This window comes from Botryllus schlosseri, chromosome 1, assembly GCF_051294905.1.
Source record: "Botryllus schlosseri isolate E-star chromosome 1, Bs_hap1, whole genome shotgun sequence".
Lineage (NCBI taxonomy): Eukaryota > Metazoa > Chordata > Ascidiacea > Stolidobranchia > Styelidae > Botryllus > Botryllus schlosseri.
Window position 1 is genome coordinate 36,146,917 of NC_137236.1, and position 20,394 is coordinate 36,167,310.

Below are 20,394 nucleotides of genomic sequence, written 5' to 3' on the forward strand. Positions count from 1 at the left end.
AGTTTCACACTTTACAGGGCATGACTGATGTAGCCTACTTTCAAATTTCTAGAGAGCCCACACTGCAATGGAATCATTTGGATTTCCGCAGCAATGACGCCGCAACTGAATTGAGGCATATAACCCAGCCAGTATATACCACTATGCAGAGGTTGAAAGCCTTTAACATGGAGAACCCTTGCCCTCACCTGCAAGCCTTTATGACGTCCAGCGGAACTCCGGTCAAGGGCCACTGCACTTTAGTATATATCCATGGATTATAAAATTAGTGATTGCTGTCAATTGTCAATGTTAACATTATTTTGAAACCAACAATTCTACTTTGAAGCAATTGGACTATACTGGGCATTGCAACTATTTGACCGCAGTTCCTGGTGCGCCAAGGCGCTTCATAAATAGTAACCTTTAAAATACTAGTTTGGTTGTCATTTCTCTCAGGGTCTCTGTGTGGCCGATATATCAAGAAACTCGCCTCTCCTTGGATGTGATATGATGGAGAATCTTTGCCATCCTGACATTGGAACAACGCGTTTGCCGTCGTACCGTCGGGTCTGATTTCGATTTCCTGGCAGATAAAATACTCTTATCGTTGTATTCAAATCTTTTTCGATATAAAGTCGTCGTCAGGGTGCAAAGCGCCACCAAACCCCAGGAAAAAGCTATATTTATACACACAACAAAACATTCGATTACGCGTTGCGTGGATTACCTGAACTGATAATTATAATATTAACTCAGGCTACCGTAGTATGCATCACTGACCGAATAGAGGCGAACCATCAACAAAGATCTCGGTCGCAAAAGTGATATGTCGGAATTATTTGCAGTTTCATATCGTTCCACAGGAGACCCAATTGACTTGTGCCGTCAGGAACGGAAACGCTCTGCAAGTATTGCGAGTATTACTTTCGATCCGCGGACCTGGTCTTGTTGTTTCCTTTGAAAATCCTAACCGAAAGGATTGTTGTTGACGCGCTCAACATCTGAGGCGGTATTCCTGGTAAAGCGAGGTTGTTTTGGAGGTGCGAAGGGTTTCACCTAGATTTCGAAAGGCTGACGCGTGAATGTGACGCCAATCCGCCTTGCTCGAAACGGTTATGTTTTATGACGGGCAGGTGATCATGACGCTAGCTGGAGGAAAGGCGTTTATTTCCACAAGGAAATATTAATGAAGACAATTTAAACATAGCTCCAAAAGGAATGAATGTGAGTGACAATCCGTGAAACTTTCGCCAATACGCATGTGTGCTATCGGGATGTAGGCCTACACAAATGGTAGCCACACTCGATAACGACGGAAATCTCTCCTCAATCTAATAATTAGGTAAAACGTACGTCATTTCCCCGCGTTCAAACTAAAATCACCCCATGATCTCTCGTACATCCAGCGTTCGCGAGTCTACTTTTCTTCTAAGTGGTTATCAACAGTTGAGTCATGACTCATGAGTCACGTGTGAAATAAAACGGTATTTTCATTAACCACGAGAGTACATCATAAAGCATTTCATTTCTGCCCCAAATAAGGAATTACGTTTCACCGGTGCTACACATGTCAGCCCTGTCATACGTTTACTTCAGATCCAGATTTTAGCGACACGTAATTTCTCCCACTACCCTCCTATAACGTCGTGCTGATGCTTCAAGATACGTAAAAATAATCCAGTGCGTTAAAAAGTCACATGAAAACCCTCGCCTAGCACCGTTCTTATAACTAAATCCTGCCACAGTTTCGCCACACATCAAAATCAAATCCATCGGCTCATTTTTCCTTAGGATGCACGAATTTCAAACTCATAAAAGGTAGCGATAATGCTTTTCAGGCACAATTCCAATGGCCTGTAAGCGTGATACGCGCGAATAAGCCTATATGTTTAGCAATATTTCATTCTGTAACTTCCGAAATTAAAAGGAATGCGCATAAATTACCTAAGCACACAAAATAAGAATTTATCAAAATAAAAATATAAAAACTAACTATAAAGTGGCGATATTCGGAAGCAAACACGGAAAATGAGACTATTCGCTTTGCAGGCTGAGGAACAACCAACTTCATTATACTGTGCACACAAGGCATCGAGGTAAAATAGCGAAATGATAAAAAACGAGATGATATTTCCGTACACTCCGCGACCTAACGCGACGCGACACCCTCGCGAATATCAGTCTGCACCACAGGCCGATACAAATGCGAAAGAGCGTCGTCCAGAGTCTGTCTCTTGTAGTCTTTCCACATGAAGGATTCCTTCAGGTTCTGCAGGATCTCGCGCTGCTTCGGGAATGGCGGAAACTGCGAATTAAATAAAGTGGTATCGGGTGAGGACATTACCGAGAATGGACATTACCGAGAACGGTCACGTTAAGTTTTTTGACCAGTTTCACTTCTACTGAAGAGTTTTTTAGGCAAATACCACTTAGCTTTTAACAAGTTGAAATGAGTTTTTGAATTTATCAAAAACCAGGAGGAAACGTACTCATATTCGGGACCCAAGTACACATATAAGTAAAGCCGTAAATTTATAATCAAGTATACATGATAGGAGCGAATTCCAAGTAATTAAACAAGTCTTCAAGTCTTTTAGGCCTAGGTTTGCCTAGTAGGCTGAAAACTACGAGGCAGTCTCAAATTATAACCACTTAACACCAGTAAGTGCAATGTTTCAAAATAAAGTTAGTTCCTGCTATACACGGACTATTTATCCAAATTGGTACGACAATTCCTCTCAGACTGGTGACATAGTGTACGAAGTAAATAAGTTTGCTTGACAAACTGCTAAGTTAAAATGAAATAATATACCAGCATACCTACTTGAATAAGTATAGTGCAAGTATATACAAAACCAGCTTGAAGGCTCCAAATATGTAGAACTTCGCTAGTGACCAACTCTGGCATTAAAATAAGTGTGTGCATTGGTCATTGACCACTGCCCCAATACTAACTATATATCCCGGTTATAAACACCATATCGTGACGTACTGAAGAGAACTAAGTCTTCATTGGGCCAAAATAATTTTGGTGTCGATGACCAAGCTGTGCCTCACCTTCATGTTGATGAGACTGTACACCGTTTCGTCAGCGAATTTCTGGAAGAACTTCCGGTTGATCTGAACGACTTCTGCTCCGCAACTGATTAAGCTCACGCTCGAGCCCCGCTCGTCTTTCGGCAGTACGGCAAGAAAACCCTGTGACGGAGCAAAGCGACAAATAACGGGACGAAGGAAGTTATTTCGCCAAAATCCCAGAGTTCAATCGACAAGGCATTGAGCCTTCGGGGTATATTTCCGCGGTTAATGTCACTCCGTAAGATATTTTCATAAATGCTTTGACTCCATGTTTCGGTGCGTTTTTGGTTACTTTTGAGTAGCAAATTCCAGAAATGTAATTGGTTCTTCACTATCCTCAGTGATTAGTCATCTGTATATACCTATAGTTATATGAGGGGTTAGGGTCAGATATAAACTGCACTTGATAATGCATTGCACAGATAGCATTTAGTCTTTTTTAGCATTTTTGAGCTGTAGGTCCAGGTATCCTATAAACGGATTGATCGAAGTAGCAGTGTCATCTCCAATATTACAGGAAAGCGCATTCAGCCAACAATTAAATTTCAGTAATACTGAAATCGGACTGGACTACTTTTTCGACATGATACGGAACGCTAACGTGATTTACATTTAGAACTAAAATGTGAAAATAACAAATCGGATCATGTCCAAATTCAAATCCAGGTCCGGTTCCGTAAAATCCCCTTCAAGATTAAAATGCACGTTTGTGCCAGATTGTGATTAGACTTACAAAGCTATCTCCAACTCCCAACACTTCGAGTGCGACGTAGACTGGTTGATTGACGTTGGGTCCGTACAGGGATTTTAAAAATGGCGTTCTTTTCATCGGAGTTTGACTTCTGCTGCGAGACACTTCCTGTAAACATGATTTGCGTGCTTAAATGTGCTCAAACACTCTGTTCAAGCGGCTAGTAGCGAACGACATTTGTCATAAACCTGATGAGTATATACGTAGTGGTTGGTCAATGCTCAAAGACATTCGGTGTCTAGGCGCTGATTACTGGTATGTAATTAGTTCACTTGTGTTGATTCTGCTCTGGTACCACAGTTGCCTGTGTGGCGTAGAGGTGCAATCCATATAGATGCAACACCAATGGGTTGCGAGGTCGACGCCAGGATTACTACCTACCTTAGTGCTGGAGGTTTATCTAGGTTGCTTCTCGCCATCTCATACGTGTAAGCGGTGTCTTAGAAAAGCCTAGAAGTGGGCCGTGCTACAAGTCGGCAGCTACGGAATAAAATGAGGAATTTTGGCCTGGTGTAAATGACCATAGTAGTCGACAAATGCCATGAATACTACAACCAGACAAACTCAGCACACCCCGGTTTCGTATGTCTGTACTTGGAAGCGCATGTTTATCACTCAAAAAAAACTATCAAGCAGGGTCACCACAACATACCCGGGCGATGGCATCTCTTTCTTCCTGCGTGGGTGGGCGTGATTGGGGCGTGGTGAAAAACGTCGTGGGCGGGGTCGTCGTGCTTTTCCTCTCGTCATCCGGGTCTTCTTCGTCTGAACGATATAAAGATTCAAGAATTGAAAGTTCGACAGCAGCAGTTGTTGGCTGACAACACAGAAGTTGTGCGTACACTTCTGGTGACACATCGTTTTGCTTCATCCTGACAATGTTGTCTACATCACAATTTTTCATCATGCGCTTCTTCATATAAGAATCAATGCCAGATTTTTACATGTCAAAATATCACCCTAAGTATGAGTAGGGTAAGTTTATGCTGCAGTCCAATCCGTCGAAAGTTGCCCTTATTTATCTGAAAAGTTGCTGTAAAAATTTGCATGTATTTTTCCCAAAACTTGCACTAAAAAGTTGCATTCATGGTCAAGTGCCTTGAAATAATGAGGGTACGAGATACTTGAATCCTTCCCTATTTAAGCCACTGTAGCAAAACTCATTGCTAGCGACTTCAACAAAATCAGTAGCCTAAAAAATTAACCAAGTGAAAATATAATTTTCGGAGGTCTGGCCGGAATGTATGTCTAATCCTAAAGTACCTCTAATTTAAAAGGCAGTGACATAATCAAGCGATCTACTCGCATATAGCGTCAAATATCTCCAGTAAAAAGTTAGTTGCATAAACAATCAATAAAACTGGCATGTAAAATCGAAAAGAGTTGCGAAAAGTTGCATGAAAAATCGAAGAAACACCATACTACATAACTCTAGAAGCTGTCGGAAGTTATAAAAAAAGTTGCAAAAGTTGGAAAAACTTGCTCTTCTCAAAGGTAATGCAAACCAATCTGCAAAAACCGTCATGCTTTACCAAATCACGCGTGAACAAATATGTAGCTTTGCCTAAAAAGTGTTGAGGAGAAACGGATTGATTCTTGAGCCATGCATCTTTAGTAGGAAGTCCAAGTGGGCAAACCTATACACTTGAGTATACTTCCGTCGCTATACATTGATATTGTTCAATTCTGGATTCACTGTACCATTGAGAACACCAAAGTCAAGTTACCCATACCTTTCTCGAATCGTTCGCGGTTCTTTTTTCGAATCTCTTCGAGCAGCGACCTTTTCGCCAGTTCGGACCTGGTCTTTTTGATCCTGTCCGGGTCCTCTTCCGCCTCGCCCGGTTTCAAACACTTCACCACCTTACACTGTCCGGACTTGATCACGTACAGCCATTCGCAACGGGAACTGTCTTCGACGATGAGCGTGCCTGTGTCGTAAAACTTGATTTAGCAATGGTTGTTATGTAATCGACTATATGAAGAATCAGAATCCGAAACCGAACAATCGCTTAACGAAATTGGTCATTGTTATGTTCAATGTGTTGAGGCACTGCCATTGTTGGAACAATGCCGATGGTCCGACGCTAGGGCTGCTTCGGGGTGGTCCCGTTGTCCTGACAAGATTTTAATTTGTATTTTCGGAATCAGTGCGACACTATCTTTCGATTAACGCCAATTACAGTAAATTTCAGTGCACGGATCGTCATCACAGCACTACCAATTACGTTATTTTTAGATTGCTCAAACTGCTTGTCCAAGTGTAACCATCGGGTGTCGGATATGCATTCGTATGCTAGTAATCTATAGTTATAATTGAGTAGCAATGCTTGGTACTTTGTTCCCATATGATGGCAATTGCTATTTGATTAAGTGAGCCTTACCAGGCTTGTAGTTTTGCATAGTCCAAGCGCTGGGGTTGTCCACCAGCTTCTGAAAAGGCCAGTGATGAAAAACCGGGTTATTCTTGCAAATAGTCAGACTGGAAATGTCCTTGGCGCCTTTCGAGAAACAAATATTCTTGAAATCCTGAAAGGGAAAGGTAATAGCTTCGATCAATGCGATTTCGTTCCACGGAACACCAGTTAATGACCACTAAACTAGATGATACAAAACAACAGCCATCCCAATATAGAACTGTCTCAGCGCAAAATTGCGAATATATGTGTATATTACTGACTTACATCGCCGTATACCACAAACAACTCGGCAGTGTCCTGGCTCATTACGGTCATGTTTCGTTTCGATTCGGAAATAATTTCCTCTTCCCCGAAGCTGTCGCCGCGCTTGAGCAGCGTCGTGACCATGTGACCGTCTTCTTCCTCTCCATTGGCCACCACTGTAATAAGAAATGTGTTAATATATATGCAGGCCTACAGATTAGGTCAGTCCGAAATACTTATGGAAATGAACTGCGCGCTCAAAATGTCAACAATAACAACAGTTTCTTGGAGACACAGAACGTCAGTAGAGAATTAAGCAATATATTTCCATATTGAAATATAGCCGAATATCTTCGGCTGACACTCGTCAGGGATAATCGTCAGCAACTAGTACATAATTCAAAAGAACTTTAAATCAACAATCGTATTACGAAATATCACGTCACCTCAAGCATTCTAAATTGCATGCCTGTGACGTCATATTTGGTAATACGAATGTAGATATACATTATACAATGCTCTTTCCCATTCTCTAAATTCTCTACTATAGTGGCCGACTATTACCCCTGACGAGTGTCAGCCCAAAATTTTCGGGTTTATTCCAATATGAATTTATTATTCATATTTTATGGTATACTTACGTCGCCCGGATATCACGTAATAAATACACATGGCTCTGTGTCCTGCGCGAAGTACGACCCTGTTCGGGTCTACTGTCTGCAACCAGGAACATTCGCAAAGCCGCCTTTGCACGGTCAAGGGATACCGAGCGAAGATCTCCATCTTCTGCATCGTGCGCATGATCTGAATATCGAGATTATGACGTCACGCATATCACAGAACATCCTTGTCGCATATAGATATAAGGCTGTGCAATCGAGCATATAGCTAGTATCAATTTTTATCATTCGAGTATGGACACAATATTTTGAGGTGCCTTATAGTCGTTTTGTTGTGGTATGACCTAGAGCTGATTCGAACCTCTGAAAGGTTCCACGTGAACGCGAACGCTAACCCGAACCTTTGACTCCTTGTCACGTCATATTGCTAATTCCAACCCTACCTTTCCGAGGATTAATATGCTTATGTACACGATACCTAGCCACGACTCAGGTCACATTATGCCGCAATGCTGAGTACATGCTGACTTTTTCAACGTCACCAAATGTATCTATTGGAACAATCAAATGTTATAATAATTCCACAAAAACAATAAGTTACGTCGCTTGGTCAACAATTTCGAAAAGGACTTGCAAGGGAATATATGCATGGGCCTTAAAGGTTTAGGCTGGACCGGACAATGTATTCCTCAGGCGTCATGTTATAGTGCTAAATTGATATTGATCAGAGCGAAATATCGGTTTCTATACTTGCGACGGATATTACTTTATGAACAAGTTAGCTATGCAGGATCCAACACCGCGATTAGACGGATTTGTTTTTTATGATACAATAAGCATATAAAATCAAGAGTGATCCTGTATACGCCTGATAGACAGACAACGATGCATTATTTGCACTATACTTACACGAGTTGGTATGTTTTTCGAATATACTTGCACATTGAATTAACAGTTTTTTGTTTTTTAGCCAAAACAATAGGCCTAGAATTCCTACTTTTTTACCAACTGGACACCTCTACTTTCACTAGAACTCGGGTAGAAACCAGTTGAGTACCAACGATAGCGACTTTCATCGCCCCTGCTGCACAGCACTGACAGAAATGTCACATTGACTCATATCCCAGTGACATATTACTGTCAGTAAAATTGAATAAATTTATATAGGCAAGTGTTAGTGGCGTTACGTACTTCGCGGTATTACATAAAGTACGCGTTTGCACACTCCAAGACCCTCTTACAGTTATTAAACCATAATAATAGTCGACTCGCATCGAAGCTTTATACTCTGTCCGGAAGATAATAACTCAGGCACTCTATTTCTGCCTAGCCCTTGTAGATAGTTACGTCCAATGTGACTTACGTTTACGATTTCGTCCGGCGTCCTATCAGTAGGATTTTTTCGTAGCAATTCTTTTATTTTCACGGGCATCACGTCGATGTCTTTGGACTGTCGCCGAAACTTGCTGAGGTCAAATGTCAGCTCCGGATCTCCGGTCGTTAAAGCTGTTGATACGTCACTTATTTAGCTTTCTAAGATTCATAGCTTTAAGGGTGAGGTTTGATAGGAATTGGAGCTATACACTTGATCACTGGCAATCACATCATACTGTGAATCCATAGTTGGAAAACGGATAATGAGACACGCACTTTGTGTCTGCCATTTTCCGCAATCACGAATTCACCAACCATTTTTCTTTTCCTTATTTTGATCTTTGCTGACGTCACTTTCGCGGAGCAACGACTCTTTTAACGCCACCCAGTTGTTCTGAGCGACAGAAAACGTCATACTCCTGGAAAATACATGAAGTACATAAAGTACATAAAAATTAGGAGCGGGTTTGGGTTGGTTGAATTTCCGAAACATGCTTCAACACCTACTTTTTGCAAGCGATGCAGACAGAAGTGAGAAGACGTATTACACGCGCGGCTCTCCTGAAACGGAGTATAGGCTGCAAAATACGCATACACCGGTCAAATAGCGTTTGACAATTTCCTAAAAGTAGTGAGAGTTGGTACTCAATTTGAATTAGTTGTAAGGCCATGAATTTTTATCTACTGACCAGCCTTACGCCTAACTTTAACGGCTGTAACCGCGCTTGTAAACTGCATGCGCTCACCGGAATAAAAGTCACGTCGACTCTGTGACCGTCTGCGGCCGGATTGAAATTTCTCGCGAACATAGACGCGCGCCGCATGCCGCCCACCACGCTCATCAGCTTCGCTTTCACTTGGCCATGGTTGTTGATAGTCGGTATGGACCGCCGGGCGCCTTCGCCTATGGAAAACGGGAAATGAATCAATGATATGTGGGAGGGTATGAGTAAAACATGGGGTTGATGGCAATGTTCGGTTCAAATAGCCGTCACTATACGAAACTTCAAAATTCGTAGGATCGCGTTCGCATACGAGCCTTAGCAGGTTCTACCCTGTGAACATAGTTTGTGAAATGCAGTATATTGCAGTAGTCTCAACATCAATGATCAGAATGTTTTGTAGTTCGACTGCGTCAAGGAAATTCTTCACAAAGCTAAGATTGAGTTCATCACAAAATTCATTGCAAGCAATCACATATTTAAACCCGAAAGTATTTCGGATGTATGTATTCCAGAGTTGAAGTGAAGTTTTGGAATCCGCAATTATTCAGTTGTCCATGATCAGTTATTGTAAACAGTTTGTGAACAACTTACAAATTCCCCATTGGCTTCGTATATTTTGTGTATCCCGTCTGTTATTGTTACCTTTAGCGTTGGTATTAATGTAATGCTTGCTACATTTTAGGCATCGTCTTATAAAGACAGAGGTTTTAGGCATTCCAATGCAACTCTCATCGAACTAAAATTCCAAATAATTCAAACCGGCGTATTGCGAACTCCGATAATCGTAGCCTAAATGCATCAATATCAATAAGCATATATTATATCTTGACATGTACGGCTGTACCTACAATTGGTTGGAATTAGAACAGTGACGTCGTATTGTTTCGTGTTCACTGTTCACAGATAACCTGAACCTTACAGGGGCTCGCGCTATCCCAATAAAACAATAATGTCGTGCTTGAGAATTCGTTCGGGGTACTTTAGAAACTTTGATCTCCAGCTACCCGGCTGTTTATTGTTGACACAAGAGGCCCGTCATTGTTATGTCGGCTTGTGGAATTCGATATGGAAGAATGTCCTGATTGTAGTGCAGCCAGAATAACCAATCGCGTAGCGTATACAACAGAGAGGCTTGATTCCGGTTCAATAAGTACAACTCGACTGTTTTCTTGTAATACATTGGATCTGAGATTGGATCTGATGTTGCAGTGCGCGATTATAGCAGGGTACTAACGCAGCTGTTACGCCGGGCAGTATCCATCAACATATTTGACATCGCACTTGGGTGAATAAAACATCGATTTTCATTGAAAAAACGTCAATTATAAGTGGAATTAGGTATTCTAAAACATATCAAGTTGAGAAACAGTACTATACTAACGCGAAAAAGTAAAAGTACTTCGTTACTCACGAGCTCTGATTAAACTCTATTTTGAGTTTAAAAGTCAACCTCGCTATTTAACGATGGAAGTTGACGAGGGCACAATTGAATTTTGAGATGGGAATTGAACCTTTGCTGAAACCCACAAGTTCATCATCAAAACTCCTTGGGAATAACGATCAAACATTCGGGCTACAGACGATTGTTTTCTCTACGAACAAGACCCAGTTTTCACATCATGTTGGACATACGACATGCCTTCGTCATTGTATTTTCATTGAGCGATATATTCCAATATACAATGACGCTTACTTAACTAGTTAACATGACCGGTCCAGGGTAGAGATGGTTTCGACATCATTCAGCTCGATCAAAGTAACCGGCTTTATGGTTAATGTTGACAAGCTACTGGTCAGGGTGTATTGTGTGAGCGTTGCTTCAATGGAAGTGTTTGAACAAGAAGTTTGGAAGCTGAACATTGTTATTTTTGTCGGCTGATTGATGCGCCGACCGAAATGCCAATCTGTGGCAAGTCTTGTATCTTGAATCCTGATACAGCCTTATTACATTGCCAAAGCATATTACGCTATTAGCTATCATTGTTCTATTGATTAGAGTTATTACGTTGCTGATCAATATCTCTGTCCGATACTGTGTTAATCAAGTATCTTCTCAGTTTGGTTATGTTCTATCAACCGAAAGAACGTGACGGGAAAGCGTAATGGTATGTCCTACAAAACATTAATGGGTTGCTAGTTTGAGTCTGACCGTGATCGACTCCTGGATTCCGATCTAAGTGTTGGAGGTTTATCTAGGCTCGTCCTCGCCATGTGATGAGCGTAAGCGGTGTCTTACAAAAGCCTAAAATTCGGCACATAAGGACTCACAATACGACGAACTGACCTCTGGCGATAATGACCATAGTAGGCTATATAGTCAAAACACCGCGAATATCATTATCGACAACTATACCAAACATAATATCACTATCTGCTTTACATAAGTACAGTGCATTCGTACATTGCTGTACAGATCGTATGAGAACTGCTTGATTTGTTGAATTTGAAAAGGTGAACAACGCCATCTGAAACGCGTAAGAGATGTCTTAAAAAAGCTTGGAAGCGCGCCATGCTACAAGTCGGCCGCTAAGGAATCATGTAAAATCATATAGGCCTGGTATAAATGACCATCGTAGCCGACAAACACACTAAATACCAAAACTAACGGCAACAACAACATCTGTTGTGAGTTTGGAGATTGTCATCCCCTGCGTTATAGGTATCACACCGACACGGCACCTTGACCCGTAAACGTTTCAAAGCGTTACCTTTCGTCGGAGATGCCTCACGAATGGGTGTAGCAAACTTCACTCTTCTTCCTGTCGGGGTAGGAGTTGGGTTCGGACTCGGAAAACCGCTTCGATGACCCGACAATGGCGTGTGGGGTGTGTGAGGGGTATGAGGGGTGTGCGGGCTCGGCGCTGATGCCATTTGTGTCGGTTGTATATCACATTTAGCATTAATTCCAATCTGCCAGAATTTTGCCAATGGTAACGACTGTCGCCAATAGTGCTTTGTCATGATGTCATTGCCGTGCCGGGAGTTGACTTGCGTTATGCAATTGTGTGCGTCTCAGAGTCAAATCGAATACACCGCACCAGACTTGTACAAACTACCAATCGATTTAGTTGACGTTCAACTAACTGCTGGAATTTTGAAAAGCTCTAGTTCTATTTCTAGTTGCTGATTTTGAAACGTGACTATTAGTTATGTTGCGCATTTTGAAAATCCGTACATACTGTGACGTAAGACTCGTTTGTAAATCACAGTGTTATGAAGACGCCACCTAATTATTCATGTTTTAGCCATATATCTCACTAAACGTCGCGGTGTCCAAACGACTGCCAGACAGTTATGCGTGCGACACTTTATGGAGCGACTTTGTAGCCTTCAAAACTATCCCTAACAGCACCAACACAATACAAAAGTAACCCTTCAACTATAATCCTACGGCACAATGAAAATTTACAGTTGAGCAATTGAGCATTAGGGGTTTTCAAAAATGACTTTTTCTCTCAAATTCTACTGGCTACTTGATAAAATTGTTAGATTACATAATTGAAGCCCGCACACCAAATTTGGCTCAATTCCAGCCTGTAGCCGCATTGCTACAGGAGATGACATTTATTTATTATAAAAAAAATTAATAAAAAAAGTTTCAAAACGAGCGGAAGAATTGGTAACCGTAAATACTATTTTATTCAAATCCAAAATTTTTCGACGGCAATAACTCCACTTCCAGTGATTGCAATTGAGCCAAAATTGGCGAGCATCGTTTCTATAGACAACCTAACAATTTCATGGGTGCACAGAAAATTTTGAATTATTTTTTAATAATTTTTATAATATAAATAAAAAAAACTTTCTTCTCCAGTAGCAATGCGGCTAATGGTAGGAATTGAACCTAATTTGGTGTGCAGGATTCAATTAGGAATCCTGACAATTTTATCAAGTAGCCAGTTGAATTTGATAGAAAAGTCATTTTTGAACACCCCTATTGAGCATGCGACACTTAGCCGTGTGACTTTGTGACCCAAAAACTAAACAAAGACCAACAACCAACTCTTACTTCAACTATATAACCCCAACCTTAACCCTAACTTACACCCGGTTGCACAAGTGTCGCATGCTCTTACGTTCAGTTTCCCGACCGGTCAAAACCATAAAATTGAACGGGGTAAGTGTGATTTATTTCCTTCTATGGGTAGCTCACCAGCCATGATTATCTGACCTATTCTTCATTTGAGATGTTTGAGCTCAAGCATGTAGGCGTTTCACCGAGTTTTCGTAATCGTGAAACTACGAACGCGTCCACGCTGAGAGATCAGCGGGTTGAACATAGGTATATCCGGAAAGACAGTATTTCAGTATTCACCTTTCTTCGGAACCTTGATTCGAACTTTTCGCTTCTGACTCTGCATCACGTAGTTTTGGAGCTGTTGGCTATTCATGAATCACGTTTGGCTCACAAAAGCGATTAATCTCTAAGCGTCCATCGAAACCCAACAAGGCTCAAGGTCTTCGACGTGTCTATCACAGATTAGCAATGGAGTGCAAATACGGACAGTTACGTGCACCTCAGACTGCTAGTCTCTTCAGTAACTTACGCTACGCCTTATCTACAAACAGGAGAATTCCAATAAAACACACACTGATAAATGCTCACAATAACATTATAGGTTCATGCCCAGACAACTGAAGACCGTTCCAACTCGCAAAGATTTGTCTCAACGGAAGCGGTAGCTCTGACTATAGATTAAATAGTTATAACACTCTGACAACTAGTCCCGAGAATAGACATTGCAGTGATCGGTACGAATTTGCAATGGTATCCGATCATTGTAGTTCACAAAATATGCTTTACAAATGGTGATAATCCATACTGACGATTGACAATAATCTGGCAGCACCCTAAATCGGCGAGGATGGTGTATTGAAATTTCGGTTTGAGGTGACATTGGAAACGCCTACTTCGTCAATATGTTTTATATCAAATGTCTGCTTAAATAGATTTGTCTGATAATAACATAAACCGTTATCTTAAGTCGTAATTTTATAAGGGGCCTTTCTTGGTTGCTGTGTCGTGGAATTGTACAACAAATCATAGAAAACATACTGGGACCGACCAGTGGCGTAGCAGCCACCTGGCGGTTCTGGCTCTGCGCCAGGGGCGGCATGCTCCAAGGGGGCGGCAAAATGAGGCTGCACAGTGAGAGAGAGAGATATGGTTTTCTATTTCGCCTGCACCATCGAGATGCTTTGACGACGGAGATGCCATACGGACGGATAAGGTCATCTAGTCCGCAACCCGTTTTTTTCTGCTCCGTGATTGCTGAGCGCATAGCGGGGTAACCGCGGACACCAGATTTCTAGTCTTTGGTCGGACCCCGCCGGGAATCGAACCCACGACCTACCGGTCAAGAAGCCCGATGCATCACCATTACACTATCTCGCTCGGCACGGTGTACAGTGTACACAGCCGGCTAAAAGAAGCGTAATTGGTAGTCCTATAGCTGGCGTCCCATGAGCTAAAATTTAATCAAACAGGCCTCAATCGAAAGCTAGTGTCGCGCTGATTTTGAAAACACGACTTAATATGTTAACATGGCGATGGAACCACTCCGAAATAGCCGTCAAGGCCTATTGTTCGGAGAGTTCGCAAAAAAAGGAGAATGCGTGGCGAACAATCAGAAAATTATGGCCTCAGTGTTGTTGAAGAAGTTAGACGATGCATGTTTCAAGCTTTGGACACATTTAAACCTGAAGCTGAAACTAGATTTACCGGCATACACCACTTAAATGACACGTTTCGATTTTTGAATTCCCACGCGCTGCTGCAAAGCAACAGTCACAATTTATTCACCAGCGCTTTTAGAAGCACTTATGACGACAAGGTGGACTTTTTGGAGTTAGCCGCGAAAATTGTCATGCCTTATACCTTCGAATTAGGGATCATATAAATCAGAAGATTGCTAGCTTTTCGTACAAACCAATATGAGGCTTCTAGGACGAACACAAATTAAGATATATGATAATTTGAAGTTGTTCAACTTGAGATTTGAAAAGGGTTAAGAGGCTGGTGCGGAGCAGTAAAACCACGTTTGATCGTAGTGCAACAGCGTTTGATGTTTTACAGTGGTTAGTTGCAAAGCTACTTGATTCGACACCATATTTATGCTCGTGTCTGAAACTTTATCTGACCATTGGTGTTTAAATTGCCAGCTGTGTGAGGAGCTTCTCAAAGCTCAAACTGATTAAGTCTTATTTACGTTCTACCATGAATGATGATCGGCTATCATAGCTCTATGCATTCTGTCTATAGAAAGAGACTACGTTCAAAAACTTGAATTTGAGGATATTATCTCTGAATTTGCTTTGAGGCGGCTATTGATTTTCTATTTTCACAATACATTCGTTCGTCATTTCTTGTCTTTATTATTTTTGGCCTTATTAACGTTGAGACGGCGAGGCTGAGACGCGGCATAATATTCTTAATTATTTTTATTGACAAGATTGTTTGAACATGAGTCTAAGTCGAAATATGCTGCGGTCTATTTAGGAGGGGGCGGCATTTTAAGCGAGAGCCAGGGGCGGCAGCGCATGCTGCTACGCCAGTGGGACCGACACAACTCTGTCGATCATATACAGTAGCAAAATACAGCGGCAACATACAGTTCGACATATTTAGCATTGGCCGATCACCAACTACATCAACATTTCTTGTCCACCTAAAACCGTCAACAATATGGTCCGTCTGTAGCCACATCGTACCATTATCATAAATAAATCTTCGTACGACTACAATGCCAGGGCGAAAGCAATCTCATTACATAACAATATATGACTTATATCTGTTTGTCCTAGCGCAATTCTAAATCGGGAACGCCTACATCTGACTACCTAATTACTTGGCAATCTGTGATAAAAACGCTTATCTTAGATTTATCGCGGGGCATCATGATATATGACCTACATCTCTTGTTTGTAGTAAAAACGACCTAGCTGTTTGTCCTGGCATAAGTCTAAATCGGGAGCGCCTAAAGCTGTCTTGTTAATTACTTCACACTCGTTCTATACTTGATAGCGCATTAGGGCTTACGGAGGCTTTTGAGAACATTCCCAACGCTATAATCTCACTCGAAGCATACAGACAACGGGCATGGCACAACAACTGAATTTGCCAATTAAATGCCCAAACACACAAGAACACTCGAGAAAATTAAACAAAGCCCATAAATTACTTCTGTTCACAGTAAATCAAGCGAGATCTTAACCCTCTTCTTATCATGCTTTCTGATCGCAGTGTACCAACGAATGAGTTAACTTACTGCCCGTTGTAAGGGTATTTAACTAATTGGTAATTCACGAGGACTCAAGACACCCAATGTAGACATACCATAACGGGTTTGAGTTGAAATAAGCATGATGTTCAATAGTGTTACGCTACTACCAACCGAAGTTGCGCCATTGCGTCAAGGATTCACTATAACCTGCGACTCACAACATTAACCCTACCTGAGATAAGTTATTGGTACATTCAGTGACGAAGATAGGCGCAGTGGCACACAGTACGGATTAAATTCCCCATCAATGAAGTCAAATCGAATCGATTTTTTAAAAACCACGCGACAAAATTCTCTCCACGGTAACGAGCGCTTGGCACTCGAATGAAATGAATTGTATATGATGAGTGGCTTCGACAACGCATACGCTCTCTCGTGAGTAGTAAATAAAATAGCTTGTCCTGCTATATATACTACTGTACAATCTGTACCAATTGCCTCATGTGACTGTTGTTGTTATGAATATGTGATGCCGCCAGTACTACTAACGATTATATACAGAGGGATAGAACGTGCATGTCCCTACCTGTATCATGTGGCTAGTGTTGGCAACTATTCAGCTAGTGTATATTTCTGCTTGTCCGATAAGACTAATTAGGGTGAAATGCCGTTAATCTAATTCTAATCCTATTTGTGAAATGTTTCTATGGTTTAATGTTATTTATAATCTAATTTCTGGCGTTCCTAAAAATGCTTCAGGTGAACTGTAGATTTCGCCACGATCCAGACTGGGTGTACAAGTACACTGTACATTGTACAAGTACACTACAGTACAGACATTGGCTATTTTCGTGGTAGTGACCATGAGATATGATTTGGTATGAACTGAACTTGCTCTTTGTTCTATTTCTTTATAATTACGAATTTATTCAATTTCCAAGTGTTTGGGAATTCATTAATTCTAATTCTAGTCTGAGACAAAACGGTGTATAGTTATAATTCGAATGTTAATCTAATTCGGAACAGATGGAAATTTTCTAGTTGTATAAATCTTGTTAGCCCATAATCTCGCATGAAATCTACTGAAAAAAGCTCGCATATTGTCTTATGGCCAGTACCCATCTATGACGTAGGTCTAACGGCTAACACTTGCAGATTATTCGCTGTCTGCTCCCGGTAAAGAGAAAGGCGAGAAACCACTGATTCAACCTACAAATGATTAAACTGAGTCCGGCATTAAACTAGCATACATACAAAAGCTGACACATTTAACTATACAGACCGGGCTTTCGTGCGAGCAAAGATACAGCCTCGTCTGATTGATTCCGGGACATATCACGCAGTTCATATTCCATTCTGATCCAAAACTGACGATCAGGTCAATATTTACTATTGTGTGGTTTGTGCGGACCCTTGACTGCTTGGCAACCGGTCTCCAGACTTCATGACATCGTAAGTGATGACATGACATCAGATGATTGGCAGGTATTTAATTATTATCAAGTCTGCGGATGTTATAGTCAATGAAACATGACCATTAGATCTCAATGGTCAATTGTGATAGTCATGATCTAGTGTACAAATCGCTAAGTATATTCGTGATATCTCAGTCGATGGCATTCCGCCACATTCTGTTTACACGGGGATTGATGTTGAGCCTTATGATGAATGGAATACTCAAATAGATCACGGTAACATCTGGTGAAGGTGTAGCTATTGTTGCGAGACGTTTCAACAATACCGGTACCTACTGTTTCCGATTAAATGTTCCCGCCCGTTGTGGTCAACACAATGAGCGTGATAATCACACAAAACCCACGCGAATGATTGACAGTCTCCTTATCGACAACGTGAATATAATTAACCCTCAGAAGGCGACTACATAAAAATCAAATGAATGATATCCTGTTTTTAAATGTGTGGGTCTGAATCTTGGAGAGCTCTGACATCACATCCGTACGCATGACGTCTTCTACCAGCCGTTCCAATAATTCTACGACGCATTCGCGGATTCAAGCTCAGATTCGTACGCAAATCATATTTATAATTTAAGTAGAAAGTCGTACGTTCATACCTCTCGGCTCTTCAGTGGTAGTTGGGCAGCTTGAACGCCTAGTTCGTTGTGTGGTGGACGACGTGGATGTGCGACTCATGTTTTCATTGCATTAACAGAGGCTTAGTTTAATTTTATTACCTTTAGTTATATGATTGACATCTTAAAGTTGAAAAGATATAATCATGATCGATGTATCTTATCTGTTCAAAAATCTCTCTTAATGCCGATGACGATGCGAGTACATACACCATGGCCTAATAGCTGTAGCAAGTATACAGATATGTATCCCTCTCTTATACTGATTTATTTTCAACTTCTGACAACCCGAGATCTCCATACTTTCTGAGCATCGCTAAAAAGGCAACCATGCAGCAATCAACCGCTAATTCGCGAAGTGCCCTGCAAAATCCCGTCAAAGTACTGCCATTCACCAAATTTCACCCGCAACGAAAGCATACCTGTACCATCTCGTCTCGAAATCACTTCCTTAGTACGAAGCTAATCCTGTGATAAGCTGGATGGCAATTGACCCCAATATTTCTTACAACTATGTTCAACCTACAAAGTATTGACTGATCAGTATACTCGAAATCGCCTTATCTCGATATCTAAATAGCTAAGAACGGGAATCTTCAAATCATCTAGGAATCTCTGCACATATCTGCCGATATCGGATTGAAATGACAATCGAAAGATACCTGACGGTTACATCAACAGACTAACAATTTAGACTACCACATATAAATCTCACACCAATGCAGACTTGAGTACCTGAGAATATGTTCATCCACAACTTCATTTAAATATTAACATCCCATATCTCATATTATTGAAGGCGTCAATACAATGCAGTTTAATTGAGGCATCGAGTCAAATCGAAGTATTTCGTTACTAAATTCATTAGGTTATGCTTCAACAACTTACTGACAGCCATTCGACTGAACTGTAACAGTAGAAAAGTTATTATTAATTTCAATTTTATCAAATTCATATTACCCAAAGTAATATCCTTGTACTGGATACTTCGGCGCTGCGTGCTGACATCTTCCATACTTATATTTCACTAACTTCGGCTGCTCTACGCCCAAGTTGACCCACTGTGCCTCGAAAACTTGACCATACCAAAAGATGATATGTGCCTTGGCTACCTGTCTTCAAACAAAGTCCATCTGGTTAGGAATTCTGGTCCTGATGTCATCGTTGATATCTCAAACACTCGAAGCGAAAGACGATTCCAAATCGCGGGTACCTTCAGCGTTTGCAAGCCTTCAGGAGGCAGTTGTGTCAACAAGGCTGAAAGCCGGGCCAGCGTCTCTCGGCAGAGGACTCGACGCTCAACAATAGAATCTTGAGTTTGGATTGCGGCTCTAAGATCTTACGATAACTATCATTATTGTCACCAGAAAACATAAGCGAGCGGTATTTAAAGGCTAATATTTACGCTGGGAGGCGAATATTGCTGTCGCTATTAAAACTATTAAACCATATAACTTATTTTATTTTGCTGTAGGATACTCTCAAGGCTGCGGTAAGATTTAACAATTAAAGTTTACAACGGCATTGACGTCTTACTTGAATACTATCGGGTATGACGTAAGGCAGGGGCGGGCAACATACGGCCCGCGACGAGATTTTGTGCGGCCCGCCGACAGTTTTCGGTCTTACGTGATGATGAGGCCCGCGTCGCCGTCTATAGGCATTTAGACGCAAACATTTTCGAGCATGAACATTAGCAAGACAAAGCGACTTCCAATACAACTGATGTTCACCGCATTGACGTAGCCAGGGGCGAATGGGACCATGCCATTCCCAAATTTCTCGAGAATATCCGTAATATTTATAAATAGTGGAATATTTTCGGGCGGATAGATTCAACCTGAAAAAATTTCGCGCGCTTCACCCGATTTAGTGTCTCTACGTAC

The 20,394-nt window shown here is 41.4% G+C and overlaps 2 protein-coding genes across 4 annotated transcripts in view; both read right to left on the reverse strand.

The window, feature by feature from the left end:
• The window catches only part of LOC145448535 (uncharacterized), a 123,565-nt gene that overhangs the window by 36,327 nt on the left and 66,844 nt on the right, over window positions 1–20,394 (reverse strand). The window lies entirely within an intron of this gene.
• On the reverse strand, window positions 1,746–19,210 carry LOC145448550 (uncharacterized). Of its 3 annotated transcripts, none has more exons than XM_080326968.1 (13): window positions 18,491–19,210; window positions 9,215–9,372; window positions 8,976–9,046; window positions 8,784–8,887; window positions 8,458–8,600; window positions 7,116–7,278; window positions 6,496–6,650; window positions 6,196–6,340; window positions 5,545–5,742; window positions 4,464–4,576; window positions 3,794–3,919; window positions 3,040–3,180; window positions 1,746–2,287 (listed from the first exon to the last, which is right to left on the reverse strand). In XM_080326968.1, exons 1-13 carry the CDS (start codon window positions 18,567–18,569, stop codon window positions 2,132–2,134), a joined length of 1,752 nt encoding a protein of 583 aa, XP_080183094.1. In that variant the 5' UTR covers window positions 18,570–19,210; the 3' UTR covers window positions 1,746–2,131. The 3 variants fall into 3 exon arrangements, with proteins under 3 accessions (XP_080183094.1, XP_080183103.1, XP_080183086.1); XM_080326977.1 differs by lacking the exon at window positions 18,491–19,210 and adding an exon at window positions 13,509–14,120; XM_080326960.1 differs by lacking the exon at window positions 18,491–19,210 and adding an exon at window positions 11,902–12,323.